The sequence below is a fragment of the Haemorhous mexicanus genome, chromosome 4 (assembly GCF_027477595.1).
Source record: "Haemorhous mexicanus isolate bHaeMex1 chromosome 4, bHaeMex1.pri, whole genome shotgun sequence".
NCBI lineage: Eukaryota > Metazoa > Chordata > Aves > Passeriformes > Fringillidae > Haemorhous > Haemorhous mexicanus.
Window position 1 is genome coordinate 44900259 of NC_082344.1, and position 19100 is coordinate 44919358.

The window sequence follows — 19100 nt, forward strand, 5'->3', positions numbered from 1 at the left end:
CTCCCTGATGAGTTAGGTACCTCTCTACCCTGGAGTCCCTGCAAGGTTTGCTAATGGTGGGAGCCCAAGTGCAGTTCTTTAACTACTAATACCTGCCATTAGGGCTGCTGAGCAAGGCACTGCTCCAGGCAATGGACTGCCCTTGCCACAGGCTGCTTTCTCACATATAGCTAAGGACAGTCTCAGCCTAATGGGCTTTTCCAATTACCTAGGGTGTGGAAAGGAAACACACTGTATTTGCCAGCCTTTGAACTGCTTCAAAAGTCAAAGGCACTTGTGAAAGATGTAGATGACAAGCTGAAGACACTTCTACTTGGAGATGCTAAATACTGCTAAATGAATCTGATTACAATAAAAGCATTTCAGAGGCTTTACTTCTTATGGGGAGGCACAGCAGCATGGAACTTCTTCTAAATCTTAAAGAAATAAACAAAGAGGATGGATGAGAGAAAGAATAAGGAAAACCTACCAGATTTTTAATCTGTTCATTCTCTACCCTCCCTTTTTACTTTAAGTCCCTGCAGTATTTACACCCAAACCTGATTATTAATTTTATGTAAGATCATTCATTTTTCCTCTTTCCCACCTTGTTGGATACACGGCACTTAGTTTAAAGGAAAAGAACTCAGGAAGAAATTCACCAGGGATGGTGTGTAAACAGACACCAGTGACAGGATCTCCTGCTGCACTGGGATGATCTGCAGGATTTGGGCGCTTCAGAAGACTGTAGCTGTTATTTATGACAACTTGGTGGCAGGAACTTATGCTTTTCTTGTAATCATCAGCTTTCACCTCTTGCAAGTTGTTCCACCAACACTGTTGTGTCCCTTTTCCACCATAGACAGCAACAGGCAGCCTTGTGGCTTGGACAGAATTAGCTATTGAAACTCTCCAGCTACCCAAAATAACAGCTTGAAGGGCTGGTACTTTTAACAATTTGTGCCTCATTTTTAACTATGTTCACAATTACAAAGCTGAAAAACAGCACTGAGCACCCTTTTACACTGTGCTTCACAGAAACCAGGCAAGAAACTTCAAGTATATCTTGACCCATCCCAAAATGATACCAGACCAAAAATCTTTCTACATTAATTCTGGGTTTCCACCAGAAGTCAGAGCCAATGTCTGTATTACATCTTCCATTCCCTTTTTTATTCACTGAATTAAAAGCATGGCAAAAGCTGCAGAAAACTTCCTATGACACAAATGGCTTCCTCGTGTCACATGCAGGTAACTTTCTTTAAATCTAAGCTAAATAATTTCAGGATAAAACCTCTCACATGGTTTCAGAAACCTTCTGTCTAAGCCAAAGTAAGGCATTGGTGCTGCATATGATGGTGCAATCTCCCCTGATTTTACACCCTATGTGGAACTGTTTCTTGTAAATGTTTGGATGAGAGATGGTAGAACTTGAAAGCGGGTCTGGAAGCATGCATTTTTCCTAGGAGTTGTCGGAGAGATATATTCCCATCAGTGGGACTATATGGCTGTTGTAGGTCCCTTCAAATGGAACTATTCTATTCTATTCTATTCTATTCTATTCTATTCTATTCTATTCTATTCTATTCCCATATTTGCATAAAATTATTGCCATCTCCAAAAATATTTGGCTTAAGATGTTCTAAAATGAAGAAAAAGCCAAAGCATCAATCTCATAAACAAGTGACTGGAGCTGAATTTCAAAATTTCCAAATTCCCTCTCTAAATATAAGCATTTCAAAGCCTTTTCTTGCAGGAACAGACATACACAGACTCATCCTGAAGTTGTTTGAAACAGCAAATTACAAGCAGTAAAGTCGGGATGTCTCCTCCTTGTTGCAGACTACACAGAAACAGAGGAGCACATCTTTCCCTCCACTCTTAATGTAAGAGTCTATTTCTGTTATGGTGTTGTTTCTATGATGATATTATAAAGCACTCTTGGCCCTCATCTTCCTACCTGGAAGCTCATCCTGAAAATTTCCCTGACAGTAAATCCAAAGATTTGTCCCAGAGAGAGGAAACCCCACACTGCAAAAATCTAGTGACGTACCACAGAGACTCGAGGGCATCGATGATGGCGTCTGCAAAGTTTCTGTCTGTTGGGACACTGAAGTACTCACGGCAGTAACTTGGTCTGACTCCAAGGATTTCCACCTCGCAACCTACAAGCAAAAAATGTGGTAAGCTCTGCTATTTCACCTTGATCACAGACCTCACACCCTGGTGTCCAAGTTCAAGTCTGTAAATTCCCTGTGACATTACTTACCTTATGCCTTCCCTGCAGGAAACCATGTGGTTGGCAAGGAAAAAGGGGAGAGAGGTTGGTTTGACAAGTGCTTGTAGCAAACTGTACATTGGACCCTTTTATTTCCCTCTCTAAAAGGAAGGTCTCTGTGTGACCTGCCCACAATAAAATGCTTGATTCCCTCGTGGCAGACCAGTTCCACCTAAATCACCAGCTTGTTTATATTTTAACTTCTGTGGCCATATAGCCTCATTTCCAGGCTTCCAACATAATAGATTTAGATATTGTTCTCTGAAACTCCAGCAAATACTTTCCAGTTAGACACACTGTATCTTATGTTGCAATATCCTCTATAAACTGTATTTTATGATGTGATACTAGCTCTCCACTATTATATCTGTTTCCCAGGAGGTCTTATTAAAACAGTGTAAACCAATTAACTCTCTTGGTAACTTGCAGCCTTTCTTGCAAAATAAAGCCTGTTTTGTGGCCTAAAAATTTATGGCAACAAATCCTACAGGAGAACATGGCCCTGAACATAGAAAAACATGTTTTTGTGAGGTTTCTTTGCCCTTTTGCTCTCCAGTTACTATGCTGCTGAATAATATTAATATTTAAAAGATGCATGTTTCCAGAAACACTGGATTAATGCAAATTATCATTCCAGAACCCCAGAGTCCTCCCATCACAGTTAGGCATTTTCTGATGTATTCAGAAATACATCAGAAAACAAGGGGCACCACAAGGAGGATTCAAAACCAAAAAGCCCCCACCTCTTGCAAAATGGCCTCTGTATACAGCAACACAGTCTGGTCAAAAAGGCAACTCTAAGCCAAAGCCTGAATCTCTACATCTGTGTCCCTCTGCTTCTCCTTTGGGAGGAAACTAAAATGCATTAAGGACTGTCATATGTTGACTTGTTGCTTGGGGTGTGAGAAGGAGGTGTAAGTACAGACAGGGCCCTAGAGCAGGAAGAGCTACTATCAGAGGTGATTTACAGTGGTTTGCTTACTGGGACACTCAATAAAGAGAGTCTGTCAGTCTTGCATCTCAGCTCCCATGAGCTCACATCACTCAGGTGCAGTACTGAGACGCAGGGAGAAGCACACCACTTGAGGCCAAGCTGGCTAGGAGTCTCCTGATGTGATAGTTCAGGAGTACCATGAAAAATTAGAAAAACTTAAGTGTTTTAGCTTAGGAAATTTTTAAAACCTTCAATGATTTGCAGAAAGCCAGATAAGTCAGATGGAAATTATGCTTTCCAAAAGTTAAAGGGCCATAGCACACATGACAGACTCAATTTCTTTGCCTGTGGTAGCAGCTCCCAGGTCTCCACATGCTTTGTGTGTTTCAAGGGATCCCATCTGTTATGATTAATTATTTGCAATAATAAACATCAAATGTAGTCAACTGATTTATTTTCCTGTAAAAACACATTTGTCTACTCTTGAAGCTATATCTAATTTTTATTTCTATTAAAATTGTGGGATGGTCTTACTTTTCATTCTTCTCCTGTTGCCCCAAACACATGATTTAATCTTCCACTTTCTGCATGAAAATACCTCAGTGTTCATCTCTCCACTATGATCCACCATGACAGTTGTCTACAGCCTGGATAAACAGCCAGTGGATTATGTGACAATAGCTGACTGTCTAGGTCACCCCACAATAAAACTCCTATGCATCTGCATAGTGTCCCCAAGAAATTATACTGTGCAGCAGAGATGGGTCCAAGCTGATATTGAACCAAATAATCAGAAAAATGTATTCCATGAATGGCCTGAAGTCATACCCAGGAGGTCCCCTTCCCTGAGGGCACAGAGATCCAGCCTTTTGTAGGGTGTCCTGGGTGCCACCAGCAGCAGAACAAGGGCTTTCAGTACCTCAGATGCTAGAGGTGATGCAGTTGCCCTGTACAGGCTTTGCTAGTATTTCAGGACTGAACTGGAACTTTGGAGACAATTTCTCGTTTCCTACTTGAGTCTGGCTTGAGATTGTCTCCAAAATCAGGCAAGAAGTTAAGAATGCATTTGGAAAGTTGTTAGAAATACCTTGTGTTTAACTTCAGCTGGATAACTGCTCATAGCCAGTGACTAATATGATCATTTTGCCTCTTTTTTCTTCAGATACTGACATCAGATTGTAATTTTCTCAAATAACTTTCCTCAGAATTACTCATGAGATAATTTTAACTGGGAGCATTAACCTCTTGGGGATCTGGGATATTTTAGTTTCTGAGCTTTCTTTGCTATTTCTAGATTGTCAAGAGATGAGCATGACGTAAAAGACTACAGGGTAGCAACAATTAGAAATCATTTAATCATTTTGGTCATGAAATAGTGGTCTTCAAGTGTGCTGACAGTACCATTGGAAATTCAAGATGTTTAGACACCAAGAGCTTCCTTTTCCTTTTTTTGTTTCTTTTTTTTTTTTTTTTTTTAGCCTCTATGATAAATAGAACTCAAATTAGAATTTTTAATTACAAATCCAAAATACTGGCTATGGAGACCCTTTAATATTTAAATTTCATTTTGGAAGAGGCCAGGACAGATGGTAAATTTTCTCCTTTAGATATTATAGGAAAGAAAATTTAAACAGATTTGGAGGCAGCCAAAAGGAATGCTAAGTTTTTCTTGGTTAAACTACAAATAGTTAAGCTGTATTTACTAAGATGTAATGCTAGATACCTTTGCATAGTTTTGCATGATGCTAAACCCTTATTTAAAAACTTGAACTACTGGAGCAGTAATAAGGACTTATTTCAGAGTGATAAACCCCTCTTTATCTATCTGACATGGAGCCCTGAATCTCTGCCAGCTTTAAATTACATTTCTAAACATTTATTTAACAGTTGGACACTTCATGTCATAACAGAAGATTTTGAAAACTTTCCAGACTAGCTGTATGGCCTGGTAAATATTATGTTTAAATGGCAAAAGTTGAATTTAGAGTCTTTTTTCTTCCCCTCTCTGTCTCTCATTTCAGTGTTTAGAGAAATTGTCACTGCACTTCAGCTGAAGCAGTTGCATGGGTTGCTGGAAAATGAAGGAGCTTGAGCCATCTGGGATGACGCCACTTACTGGGCTGAGGGTGAGGACCACTCCAAGGTTTTGACCAGGATACTCTTGCACTCCTCTGGGCATTCTCCACCTGCTGGAGCAGCAGTGCTTTGGACAGGCAACCTGGGGGTAAGGCTGTGCCTTTCATCCCACACACAGCATGAAGTAGGAAAAAAACGTCCCTACAAGGCAAGGCCTTATGTTTTGGCAGAAGTGGTGTATGGGACCCCCAGCACAGCAATAGTTTGGCTCTTCTGCTTCTAGAATCACAAGATCTCAGATGCATTCTGCTCATGAGTTGTCTTTGCTGGGTTTATGTTAGGCTCACAGATAAAGCTGTGTGATTGTTTGCATCCGAGAGCTCTCCTGTTCTGTGCTCCTGTGTGCTGGTGTCTGGATTTTATTTCTTTAGGCAGTTACTACACATGAGAGAGGAACATAAGGAAGAAAACAAAGCAGCAGATTTAGGGTTCAGACTTTGCAAAGCTTGGAACTGGCTCTGAGGAGGAAATGACACTGGTAAAAGTTAATCCTGGAAATCAGCACTCTGGCGTTTCCAATGCATTCCTGCTATGGTTCATTGATCTTGTTTGTCTTTACTGATAGCTAAAGAGAAAACAGCATCTTCCAGAACAAAGTGTGATGAATTTGGCTATATAGTGCAATTCCTACTAAGAGTTTCCCAAACTTTTCCTGTTTGGATCTTTATCATAATTGCAAGATTTATTACTAAGCAGCAGTGTATCTTTAGGCTGGAAAGCTAATCACTAATAGCAGACCATATGCAGTGCAAATGCCTGTGGGACCTCTACTCACCTTGGTTATTAAATCTTGGGGTTTTATTTTAATTTTGTTTGGTATTGCTCCCCATTCAAATGGCTTGTTATAAATTTAAGCTTTAAAATGATAGATTTAGAATTTTTAGAAAGGTTTTTGTCCTTGCTATGGAACAAGAAAATGGTTGGAAAAAAATCATATAGGGAAAATGTAACAAATGCTGTTGCATTTGGAGTGACTTCTGTTCACCCCAGTTATACCTGGAGTCCTACTACAGCCCAACAGCTTTGTACTTCAGTTCAGTAGTTTCACATTTCATTTTCACTCTGCTTCCTCTGTGTCTGACCCTGTATGGCCATGGTGTCCTTTGAGACCATGAATACCCTTAAAATAAACATGTGCTTCATGCTTTTGCTGAACTGAAGCACTGATGGCTTTGCCAAAGGTCAGCCATCACAGATAAATAATTAGGGATAGACAGAGTTACATGTCACAGTTCACAGCTAAAATGCCAGATCCATGCAAAAATTCCCCCTCCCTGTCATAAGAGAGTTCAATGCATACACTTGGGAGTGTAAGCACTGGGGAAAGGGAGTCTCTTTTGTTCCTTGCAATTTTCAGCTAGAAATTGCAGACAGAGTGAAAAATATACATATATGTACAGGCATACAGGTATATATTTACACCTCATACGTTTTCTCCCTGGGAAACACTGCTAAAAGGGCAACATGAAGAAGTTAGGTGAAGTCCAAAGGCACTTTATGGAAAGTAATACTGGTTTTTTTGATTTCAGCAGCTCTCTGTAGGCTGTTCCATCTATTCAGTACATAATTATACCTATTGAGAGCAATTACAATAGTAGTTAAAAATGAATAGTCTACAGAAAGAGATATTTTTGTAAATTTTTAGGAGAATTCCTACATTCTTGTATAATTTCTATATCCTAGCATTTGCCTTGCTGTTAGATCACTTGAGACATCTTCAGTAGGAAGCAGCCTTTTTTCAGGGCTGATGTAAACTCTTTAGCTGCCTCTGAGTCCATAAGGCAATATTGTCACCCTCAGATCTTCTTGCTCTTCAGTACTGTAGAAACACTCTGGATGGCTTTTCAATGTTTTTCATCTTGGTTCACTCTTTCTTCCCATTCCTTAGAATCGTGGGCTTTTTGCCAGGACACCCTTGGCCACATTGCATGGAAAGACTGTGGCCAGGCACACATGCACTGGAATGCAGAGATGAGCTGGCCAGGAGCCCACGGCGTGAGTCAGCTGCCACCGCCCTGCTGCCACTGGCTGTGCTCAGTACAGCTCTCCTAACAGCTCTCTGCTCCTCCAGCCTGTGGATATCTGAGGATATCTGCAGACTGCTTAGGGTAGGCAGCAGTTAGAAGGTAAAAATGTTGGGAATGTGGGTGCTTTGCAAGGGATTTGGTCTGGTTGCTCAGCTGGAACATCTGTTTCCATGTGAGTCCCTAAACGCGTAGTCTAAGGGGATACAATACTTCTGTTTGATAAAAAGGACTCATTATTACACATCCCTAGTCATTCCAGTGGTCCAATACTAACAAATGAGAAACAGAAAGGCCAAGTCCCTCCAGATGAATGGCCCAGACTCAGACCAACTGGGACCACAGATGAATTAACAATGAAGGAGGACCAGAGGACAAGGATGCTTTGCTTTCAGCTGGATTTTCTTGTCCTCACAGAGCAGATCATCTTCAGTTCTCAACTACTAATTTCCAGATTAAAACCAAAGAAGCATTGGGGGAGGGTGGTTACTGTTTAACTTCGGTTGGACCGTGAACCATTCATGGAGCAACCACTCAGCACAGCAGAAGTTACATGTAGGCAAGAGGAAAAAGCAGCTGATGGAATAGGGGATGCTCTTCAAGCCAGCACCCTCCTGAAGCTAGCATTTAGTGGAAAGCTGCCTCTAGTGACACTTCAGTCTTCTCCTTTCTCAGCATATGCAAATTATCATGACAGAAGAAAAGCTAATTGATTTCTATGCCTGGTTAGTAAAGCACATAAAATTCCTACCTGTATTTCAGAACTGTATTAGAGAGCCATTCCTACACCATATGGAGTGCTCAGATATCAAGGTGCATTGTAGGAAATTTTCACATACTAACCTGGCCAGTAGTACATGGAAACGTTCTTTTTAGCTTTCATCATTGTGACCCACAAAGGCTCTGATCCATTCCACCAGAGAGGCAGCAGGCTTTCTTTATTCACACCAATATCAAATGATACATTTGCCTTCTGGTCCCACATGTAGTTTCCAGTCATCTGATGGACCTCGCAGTGGCGACCTTCGAGAGTGGAGACAAAAGCAGCACAATCAGACTGGTGTTCCTCAGTAGAAGGATGCTGACATCTGATGCTGATGCACCACCACTGCTACTACTGGATCATCCAGCACATCAGCTGAAAAGCCCTGTCTCGAATTCCGGGATCTCTTACCTTGCAACCATTCATAAAATCTCCCTGACTCTTACCTTTCACTGAGGTGCTCCTGTTTGATTCCTAAATGCCCCAGTCCAGACACCCAAAAGTTAGTTGCTGAAGTTTGTCAGCCCACTGTGTTCCCTTCACAATCAACAGATAAGAAGAATCACAGATAGAAAGCAATTCATGCCACCCTAAGACAGGCATCTCAGGTATCTGGAGGTGCAAATGCTCTCAATTACTGGTAGAGAAAGATCACAGCCTTTTCTCAGCTTCAGGCAGCCAAATTTTAGACAGCTGAGGCCAGAAGAAACAAACCTTGCACCCCCTGTCCTGCTCAACATTTCAAACCTAGCCCCACACACAAACTAGGTCAGCAGCAGCCCACAGGTGCCACATGTTTGGCTGACACCTGGCTCCTTCTACACACCCAACACCTGCCAAGTCTGAGGCCATTTTAGGGAACCCATCAGCACTCATCAACCTGCTGTGGGAAGCAAGCTGTGAACAGAAGGTGATAAGAGCACAATCTAGAAATGTAGAACAAAGATTGAGAAATTTGTATTTCTCCTTCTTCAATCTATAGGGCACATTATTTTTCTGCACACAAGCAAAACCTAGGCAAACACATTTATATGTTACTGTTATTTTCCATTATTGTTCTTTTTTCTTGGAATGATCATGCTTTGTTCTTGCTTGTAGGCACAGCAATAACTTCATCAGACATGTTCAGGCCTCTTACTGTACTGAGGGGCCCTTGGGCAACTTCATATTAGAAGAAACTAGTATATAATAACTGAGAGATATCTTCTACTTCTTGTAATTTTCAGAAGAGAAGATGCTATATTTTAATAATTATTCTGAAGATGAATTAACATAAATGGGAAAAGAAATGTTGAAGAATAAGTTGTACTGGAAGTTCCTTATTTGCATATCTTAAAAAGCAATGACTAAAGCATGTGATAGACACTGTCCTCATTAGCTGGTGAGTCATGCTATTGCAGGGATCTAGATAACAGGCTTTGATTATTTTGAGCCTGAGCATAGTGATCAGAACTGAAATAACCTTGGTATTCTTGTTCTGAAAAGATGTCATTTCAAGCAGAGGACTCTGTATACTTTGGGGGCATGTGATCTTGAAATGGATTTTGAACTCTCCTTCCCTACTAAAAGGTATTTCAATTATGCAGAACATTTCCTCCTTCCCAGAGGAAAAAAGTGGTCCGAGTTTGTGGCAGTCAATACTTATCATACTAACCCAAACAGGTTTAATATAGGAGAACTGGTGGATTGGATGGCCAGTGATCTGTTCTCTTCAGGCTGCCAAGTGCTCTTGTTTCTCTAAGTCTCAAAAGAGATAGAAGGGAAGTCCCTATAGTGCATCAAAAGTGCAGCTGTACAATTTCCAGGACAAACTCAGCTTCTTAAATTCCATGTATTCCTAAGCATCTATCAACCTGATAAACTGCAGCAGGCAATTTGTGCCAGCCTGGGAAACTTACAGGTCAGTGCTGAAGCTCTATCAGTGGGAAACCTACATATTAGGGATCTGTATGATGTATAGTGTGGTCTTCATACAGAATTATTGAGCTCTAGCTGCTACTGATCCTATAGGACTTCAGGTCTGCTGTTTGTCCACTTTTTTAAGGAAGAGATTGGAGATTGTTCTTTGTAGTATTGTTGGGAAATTTAATTAACTCTTTGAACTAATACAGAGGACAGTGTTCTGTTCTCCACATTAGATTAATTCAATTTTCTATGGACTCCAAATCCTTTTTTTACTCTTGAAAAAGAGGCCTAGAAGACTGTAAGGCATCAGTTTTCATTGCAGACATCCCTGGTTTACAGGGTCAGAAAAGAAGATCAGGTGAGCAACACAACAAAGACACGACCATTTAATGCCATTCATGTCTGCTCACCTGAGGCCTTTGTCTCAGAAAGGCCCTAGACCTCCTTGGAAGACATCAGTAATCAAGCAATTTACCTCTTCCTTCAGTTGCTCCTCCCAATATCCATCAGTCAACAATGTTCAAAAGTATGCCTGATGTCTAATTTTATTTTTGACCTTTGTTAATCTTCAACCATGGCTATTCTGAGCCTTGCTCACTAGATTGAAACGCCCTGGATAAACTGGAATTTCTGCCCCTGCCCCCTCCCCCCATGATACTCATACACAGAATTAAGGCCATCTCTCAAGTTTCTTTTGGGTTACCCGTCCAAACCTTTTTCTTTATATCCTTGTTTTCACTTGTTTTCTCCAGCCTAAGAAAATTACTTGTGGTGTACTTCTTTTGAATCATCATCAAAATAGTAACATGGTGTTAGAGAGTCACCATAACATTCAGAATTTATTACTTCTTCCATTACTGCAGCTTTCCTCAGTAATCAAACGTTATCTTCAGAGTTTCAAAAATAGAAACAGGGCAGAAAGCAATTTCAGCATACAGATGTCACTATTTAAACTCACTGTAATTGTAGTAAAAATTACTCCTACCTCAAGCAACAGAGGAAAACAAAGAGGGTACAGTTCCCAAGAATATGATAACTGCTGTATCCGTCTGGAGGAGAGCCAGCAAAAGCATTTGCAAGTCTGCATGCTACAGCTTACTTGGACACTACACTTCATACAGAATTTGTCTAAAGCACATTCCCATGTCTCCAGGCACTTTTGTCAGCATTCAAATGAATCTCTGCAAAACAAAGACGAAATTTAAAAAGCCAGCAGAGCACACAGCCACTGGACCACCCACAGCAGCAGCAGCACAGTAATGCTGAGTGCTGTGCACCGTGCCCTGGCTGTGTGTGAGATCCAGAAACCAGCGTGTGTGCTCCTGGGGCATCTGCCAGCTCTGCACTGAGCAAACCAGACTTATCAGAGAGCCCACGGTCTGTGTATTAGCCAATGCAGCAAAGGTAGCACAATCTGCTGGTAAACATCACTACCTGCAGTTAGCTGAATGAACTATGCAATATTATATATATGCCTTGCTGCTATGGTGAGACCTTTCCTCTCATCTCCCACCATGATGTCCCCACTCTCTGGAAAGTGACAACTGTCAGGGGGGCAGATGCAAGCACAGGCTGCCATAGAGTTATACAGTCTGGGGAAGAGTTAAATTCCTCCATGCAAACAGCTGGATGACTTGCCTTGGGAAATGCTCTGCTCATGCTGCCTCCTGTAAGGATGAAGAAAGCAGGACTTAAAAGCCACCAGCACCATATTCCTGTTCTGGAGCAGATAAAGCAGTTGCTGTCCCCAGGAACTAATCTTTGATATATGCACTGCTCTGCTGCTCCCCTGATGGGTCTCACCTGCTCTGCTTTGACAAGAAAGACCACAGGGTAAAAACAAAACCCTGGTGCTAAACCCTAAGTTGCCTGGAGAAGGCCAGAGCTCATGAGAAGTCTCAGGGGAATGCTGGTCTGGGCATAGTGGCCCTACCATCTGCAGACCCCCAAGTAAAAACAGTACTTGCATGATGTGCATGGACAATTCATGTTCCAAGGGAGTTTGCTGGCAAAGTCTTTCCAAATTTTTATGACCTCTAAAATCAGACAAAGCCAAAGCATGAACGCCTTAGCCTGCGTCAGGCAAGACTTTGCCATTCAAGGAGGATCACATCAAAAACCACAGAAAAACTCTCTGCTATACACAGCATTATTTTTTTTCCCTAAAGGGGATTCATTTAGTAAGAGCTTGAAACTCTTAATTCAATGCTTTCATCGTGGGGCCAGGACTGGGGTGCACAAAAATTGCTAATAAGTCATCCAGCTGAGGCTTTGCAGATGCATTCTTGTGTGGGAAGTCAGGTCTTGTGTCCCTGGAGGGCCAGGACTCTGAGCTGCTGATTATTCTCCTGAATTGTGGTGGGCTCAGGGACCACTCTGGGACCCCTGAACCCCCAGAGCTGGGTGTGACTTGAGGGCACTGAAGCTCCAAGCACAGGGCAGAACAATGGACAAAGCTGCTGCCTGCATTATTAGTCAGAGTATGAGCCTCTGGCAGGGACTTCAGCTCTGGGCTAAGAAATACCTTGATATGTGAATGTCTACTCAGCTAACAGCTGGCAGTAGGTACGCTAGTTGTGAGCTGTGAGAGTGTAGCTAATAAGGAGGAAAAAAACCCTGTATTTTAATTTGTAGCATTGTTGCTACTTGAACTTGGGTTAGAAAAAACTTTCTGTTCTCCATTTCAGGAGTGTTTCCAATTTTTTAACTGGTAGAAGCAAACAGATTTTTGCAATATTTTGTCTGAGAAAGAGAAAAATCTTGACACTTGGCATTGCAGCCTTTCTGCAGGTGGTGAGTAAACAAAGTGAGAGGAAGAATGTGAAAAAGAAAATCCTCCTGATTCCCACTATCTTTTCCAGCCTGTTCTTGCTGGGATAGTACCCTTTCTATTTAACAGTATTCCCACAGCTCATGCTCTTTTGCTTCCCAACACAGAATTTTAGAAATGGAAAGCTAATGAATCCAAGAAAAGGAAGAGACTTGATTTCAGGGCTTATATCACAAACAGAATCATTTAAATCTCTGCTGCTGCTGGCATCTGTATCTGTTTGAGAGGACCAATAAGAAAAAGTAATTTTTCCTTGTCACTCATCATGCACTTTGTGTCCTTCTGGATTTTTTTCTAAGCTTGGACAGTGAAGTAGAGATAGTTTTAGTTCATGTGTATGTAATAAACTTCCCTGCTGTACTCCTACCCTTCCATTTTTTTATTCCTCAGAAAACATGCAGGTGTTGCTTACATAGTTAAGAACTTGCTTAACTGCTGAACAGAAATTGTCAGCATCCTTTTCTGGACCAGGCTGAAGACAGGATGCCATTACCTGTGCAGCAGAAAAGAGGCATCCACTAGAACCATCACCAGGCTGGGCTTCCTTCAGGTACTGAGTGGAAGGAGCCTGGAGCTGCTGTGCTTTTAATCAGGAAACTCCTCACAAAAAACAGTAAATATATGAGTATGTGTGCACATCAGCCAGACTGCAGGGGATTCCAGGGCTGGGAGCCCACAGGGTATTTTCTCCCAGAAAACATGGACTAGATGGGGTGCAGTGTATGTTGATTTGCTTTGCTTAGGGGAGAACAGATGTAGACTGCTTGTTAGACTTTGACATCATCCATCAAAGCCCCTCAGCAGCTAAGTATACCAACATCAAGAGTGAGGATTGAAGGGAAGATTGTTGAAACATGGAAGATGGGAGAAATCTTCAGTCTGGCAGAGTGGACCTTGATGTCACCTATCTGTGGGAGCTCTGCCATGTCACCCCATTCCCTACTGCTATGCAGACGAAGAGGTCATGGCATATATAGGGGTGAGCTGCAGTGGCTGAGAAAACACCACACACCACCCCTGTATTTTAGACAATGCCCAAATGTGTCATCACTGTGTGACAGCGAGTCTGGGCACTCCTGCAAAGGCCACAGCCCTCACTCTGGGTGTAGGAGACTGAAATGTCCTCTGGCTGAGATGTCCTTTTCCTCCCTCCCTCAAGCTTTAGGGGACCTCACAGCCCCTCTGCCACTTATTTAAGATCAGGTCCTGTCCAAAGAGGCACATGGAGGCTCCTTGCTGGCTCCTCTCCAAGCAGTTGCCCACCCATCTCTGCAATCTGGGGCTCCCTTTGCTTCCCATGGAGGCCAAGTGAAATGTGACTCTTGGATGTGGGGCTGCACAGCTGACCAGGCAGCTGGCACATCCACATGGAAGACCTGCCAGAAAGACTTCATTTCTAGTTCCAATCTTGGAAAGGAAATCCCTTCTGGATTTCTATCTCAGATGTGATACTCTCTGTTCATGTTTATGCTGGCTGGAAATGTGCGGTGCCCCTGAGTGCTCTCAGCTGGGGGAGACATCAGGAGAGCTGGGCTGCAAGGAGTCCTTCATCACCCCTCCAACACCTGCAGGTTGTCAGGTAAGGGAGACCCAACCAGAGCACGAGCAGCTTTTCTTGACAGATGTGGCACGAAGTGCTCTGAAGCAGTAACTCCTGCTTGCAGTGCTTACAGGGCAGACCTCAGACTTTCCACTGAACTTGGCAGGAGAGCTCCCTGCAGAGCCAGGCCATGGCAGAGAAAGGGAAAAATTAAAAACTCCCCACAGGATAACTACCCAAGATGGTTTGTGATCTTAATTCCTTCCTTTCCAAAATAAACAGCACATGGTATGATTAAGGGAGCCTTTTAAAATAGACATATTTGGACTTCTTCTTACCTCCCTTGCCAACCCCCAAAGAGTCCTGCAAAAGCTCTGTCACAGCTGCAACATCTCCCTTTACCTAATTCTCCATGTCATGTTTTTCAGGTCAACAACTGCAATATTGTAACAGCACAATGGAGAGCCAGCACAACAAGTAGGATTCAGTCTAGTGGCTCAGAAAGCAACCCAACCACCTAAAAATGAGTCTTTCTGCCAAGTAGAGGCCAATACTAAGAAACACAGCTTACTGGAAGTTGCCAGAGAAGACTGCTTTTCAAAGAGTTGGATTTTAAGCTAGCACATCTGTGAGCTACCTTGCACAGCACCAGGCTTTTGTAACAAAACAGCTTCTCTGGTTGCTTGTCAGTGACATCCCTTTGCACCAGCCCTGATTTGGATTTTGTTTGATGCTTCTTCAAGCAAATAGCAGGTCCTGATGCCATGCCCTGGCTTGCAGGAAGACTGGAGCTTCATCCCGAAGTCTGGATTACTTAGTGATTTTACATTTTTCTATGCTCTGGTTTTCTTTCTCATAGTTGGGGTAGGAAAGGAAAAGACCTCTAAGCAGGCTCTGGCTGGGCTGAGGCTTTCTGTGTGTCTTGGGGAAGCTCCAGCAAGTATCTTCTCACAGGTTATTAGCAGCAGGAGGGGGACCCATGAAGAGCTCTGCCATAGCCCTGCAGCACTGCATGAGCACAAACAAGTCACCTCCCTCCCATGTTTTCCTTCCAAAATTTCACCAGGCTGGACCCTGTTTGTCCTGCTGTGTCAGTGCTTCACCCCAGCAACTCACCTCAGCAGAAAGGGGTGGGGTTCTCATTAGCATGTGTGTGTTAGTTGCTTTTAGATATGTGGCTTTTGGTCAACAGTTATGGTTTCATCTCCTTGGCATCTGCACTGAGAAGTGCTGGGGCCGATGCTGCTGATCCCCACAACCTCTGCCTGCGGGTCTGGGCAGGAGGAGGAGGTGAGTTCATGTCTGAGGAGACTGACCAGTCCCAACAGTGATGGTATCTGAGGGGCAGAGTCCACTGTCCTCCTTCAAAGCCACAGAAACGAGGGAGAACTTCTCTCATTTGGTAGCAACTCAACTGCTCTGGAGTCCCGAAGGTTGCATGGGTGTGGGGTGAAGGGAAAGGCCTTGCTCACAAGAATGAACAGAGACAAGTCAGATACACACAAACTACAACACTTCTATGCACACATTGTCCAAGACCTGGCAGCCATGAATGCTCCAGAATGGATGTAGAGCCACAAGGCCTTGTGAATGAGCAGAGAAAGAAGGGACTGGAGTATTTATCAAAACAAAAAACCCGAAGTGGCATATTGTGAACAAGCTGGGGTAGGAATGTGCAATTTCTTTAACTGATTTAAAAGACTCCAATATACTATGAAGACAAATACAATGCTTTGGAAGTTAAAATGTGACTTTTTTAGTAGCTCCTGAAGCAGCAGTGTAGGACAAGACATGAAGAATAATTTGTTCCTGATTTCTCAGAAGAACTTGTGGCAAGATTTAACTCCCAGACATCCTGGTCCCAAATGGAAATAAAAGCAGTTACAGTTGTGTCTGCCTGCAGCAGAGGGGCTGCATGGCTGGTGAGAAAGCTTCCCCATGCCCATACAGCACACCAGGTAAACAGTAGCTTGCCACTCCCTAAGCAGGCGACTATGGCATGATGCTTGTGTCACTCTGCCATGCTGAATTTTCTCCAAAACCTGTCCCAGCTTTGCAAATTTAATGGATGCAGACTGAACAGAGCTTAACACTACATCTGCCATGTGCTCTGCACTCCTAACCCTACCATCCCATAAAATCTCTGTGGAAATGGCACCATGGCCCCAAAGGTAAGAACAGTGCAGCTATGGGATTTACCCTGCTGTCATGCCAAGACACAGTCATGGAGTTAACTAACACCCCGAGGGCCAAAGGGCAGACTTGGATCTTCCTCTGGGCAATGTTCATCACCTAAACTTAGTTCTCAATTGGTTCCTGACCTACTTAATACTACTGTGACTCATGTGTTAGGGAGGCGAATTGCTATTTCCAATTAAATTGTATTTGCATTGATATCCCTATCATAAAGTCTGGGAGACTTTATGATAGGGATATCATAAAGTCTCCAGGAAGATTGAGTTTGGTCTCACAGACTGTCTTATTTTTTTAGACTGAGGTGCAAGACTCTACTAAAAATATGAAAAGTCCAGTAGTGGTGTTTTATCTCTGAAAACAAAACTCCCTCTTTGTGAGTACAAAGTAGGAGGTTTTCAAAACTCTTCAAAAGGCTGATAATAGACTTCACCTTATGTATACACACTTAATAGGAATGATGACTAAATGTGGTTAGGAGTGAAATGCCACTCACTTTTCTTCTCTCTTTAACAGCTCCATCCAAATTTTTTTTGCCCCTGTGAAGTGTTAGGTCAGTTTGCCTATGTACACCTAAAGAACATGGCCTGGAGTGGAACACCTCTGTTTTCTGTCACAACATTTATTCTGCAGTCATATATTTGCACCAAATAATGAAAAAGAATCAAAACTGACCCTGTGATGGTTTTATACTCTTCTCTGATCAGACATGAGCAAGAGAAAAGGGTTTCTCTTGAGAGAGAGGGAAGAAGGGGTTAAGCAGTTTCAAAACAAGCTGGGCACAACTGATGTCAGATTTTGGTCTTACAATGGCATCTATTTGCTTTCCCAGCAAGCAGTATATGAATTACTGGGCACTGCATTGTTCCAAGAATAGTGGAAGATGCCACATATCTTAGGAGAGGATAGATTTTCTTACTCCTCCTCATTGGATGGAAACTCCTGTTTATTGGATAACTCCAGAGAAAAATCCAAGTACAAACTCCAGAAGAAAAAAACCCAAACAAACAAACCTGTTTTGTTCGGTTTTGTTGGTTTTTTATTTAACTTTTGCTTCCTTGGTGCCTGTCTCTGAAGGAATTGGCACAGCTCCACTCTCTGCACCTTCCTAGTGTCACTGTAATTATGTGTCCTCCACATAGGATTTAAAGTAAATCAACATCATGAAAACTGCGTCCTCTCAATTTTCTGAAAGCCTCCCCAGGGCATTCTGAAAAACTGCACGGGAGGAAAAGCAAAAATCTTGACTGTTTTTCCATTTGGCTATTTTGAATTTTTACAGATATGAGGAGTTGTAGCAAAGTTAAGAAAACAGAAAATCTACTAAGTTTAAAAAGAAATTTCATGCTGAACTTGCCAAAAGTTATTAAAGCCCCTGAGCAGTCTCTGTATTCATTTCCCATGTAGTCCCAGCTGTTTCTATGTTCTATATATACATGCAGTAACCCCATTGGTGCTTTTACCAGGTGAGCTGGCTATGATGCTGAGGTGGCAACAGGTTGGGACCCAGCTACACCTTAGATGAGCAAAAGGGAACTTAAAAAATTAGTTGCAGGTGGCATTTCCAAATTTGAAACATATTTCAGAGAAACAATTGTGGGCTGTAATGTCACAGTGTTTTTAGACTCCCAGCTAAAAGCACGACTTGGATTATTTTTATATCTTCTTTGGAAGAAAAAGTCACAGGGAGCTGCCTTCCACCTTGGCACAGGGATCTGGCAGCTCTGAGAAGCATCACAGGACAGAAATACAGGTACTCACCCGTCATCAGTGTGTAGTAATTTGGGTAAGAGAGGCTGGGGAAGTCTGGGGTCATGTAATCCACCTTCACCCCCATGTTCACAATGTCCCGAAAGCCCGGCAGACCCTCCAGCTCGCTGTCATCAATGTAGTCGAAGCGAAAGCCGTCGAGCAGGAACACCAGGAGCTTGCGGTGGCCCGAGGAGGCGGCGGGAAGCGGCAGGAGGGCGGCGAGGGCAGCGGCCAGGAGGGCGGCGAGGAGGCTGCGGCTCTCCATGGCAGGCGGCGGAGAGGGATCTGCGGCGGCTCGGGGCCGGACCTGGCGCTGCTGTCACCCTCCCGCTTCCAGCGCCCGCGTTAAAGCTACAGCGCTGCCCCGCGCCGGGCGTGGGAGGTCACAGGTTAATTGCAAGGAGATGATTTACCTCGAGCTGAGGGAAGAGCTTGGTCCTGCCCAGCTGCAGGAAAAAATGCTTCGCACCGATGGGGAACACCCAGCATAAAAGTAACTGGAGCCTCTCAGGACGCTCCGCAGACGCTGCCGAGGCAGCGCGGGCACGCTGCCCGCCGGCGCCGGCGAGGAGGGGCCGCGGCGCCCGGCGCGCTCCCACCGCCGCCGGCGCGGAGCGCAGCCCGCTCACCGCCCAGCCCCGCTCCGCGCCGGGCTGCGGCTCGTAGGGGACTCGCAGAGAGGGGCTGCAGCCTTTGAAACACAGCCTCACATCTCCTGTAGCGCGAATGCCGGCTTTCTTCGCATCTCTCCGGCTGTGGCTTCTGA

At 43.4% G+C, this 19100-nt stretch overlaps 1 protein-coding gene across 1 annotated transcript in view; it reads right to left on the reverse strand.

The window, feature by feature from the left end:
* ENPP6 (ectonucleotide pyrophosphatase/phosphodiesterase 6) overlaps positions 1 to 18874 on the reverse strand; it is a 30904-nt gene extending 12030 nt beyond the window's left edge. Inside the window, exons 1-3 of the mRNA XM_059844607.1 lie at positions 18344 to 18874; positions 8195 to 8374; positions 2033 to 2144 (exon numbers count right to left, since the gene is read on the reverse strand). Coding sequence (XP_059700590.1) covers positions 2033 to 2144; positions 8195 to 8374; positions 18344 to 18599 — 548 coding nt within the window. The 5' untranslated portion in view covers positions 18600 to 18874. The remainder of the gene's footprint in view (positions 1 to 2032; positions 2145 to 8194; positions 8375 to 18343) is intronic.
* Positions 18875 to 19100: the final 226 nt, after the last annotated feature.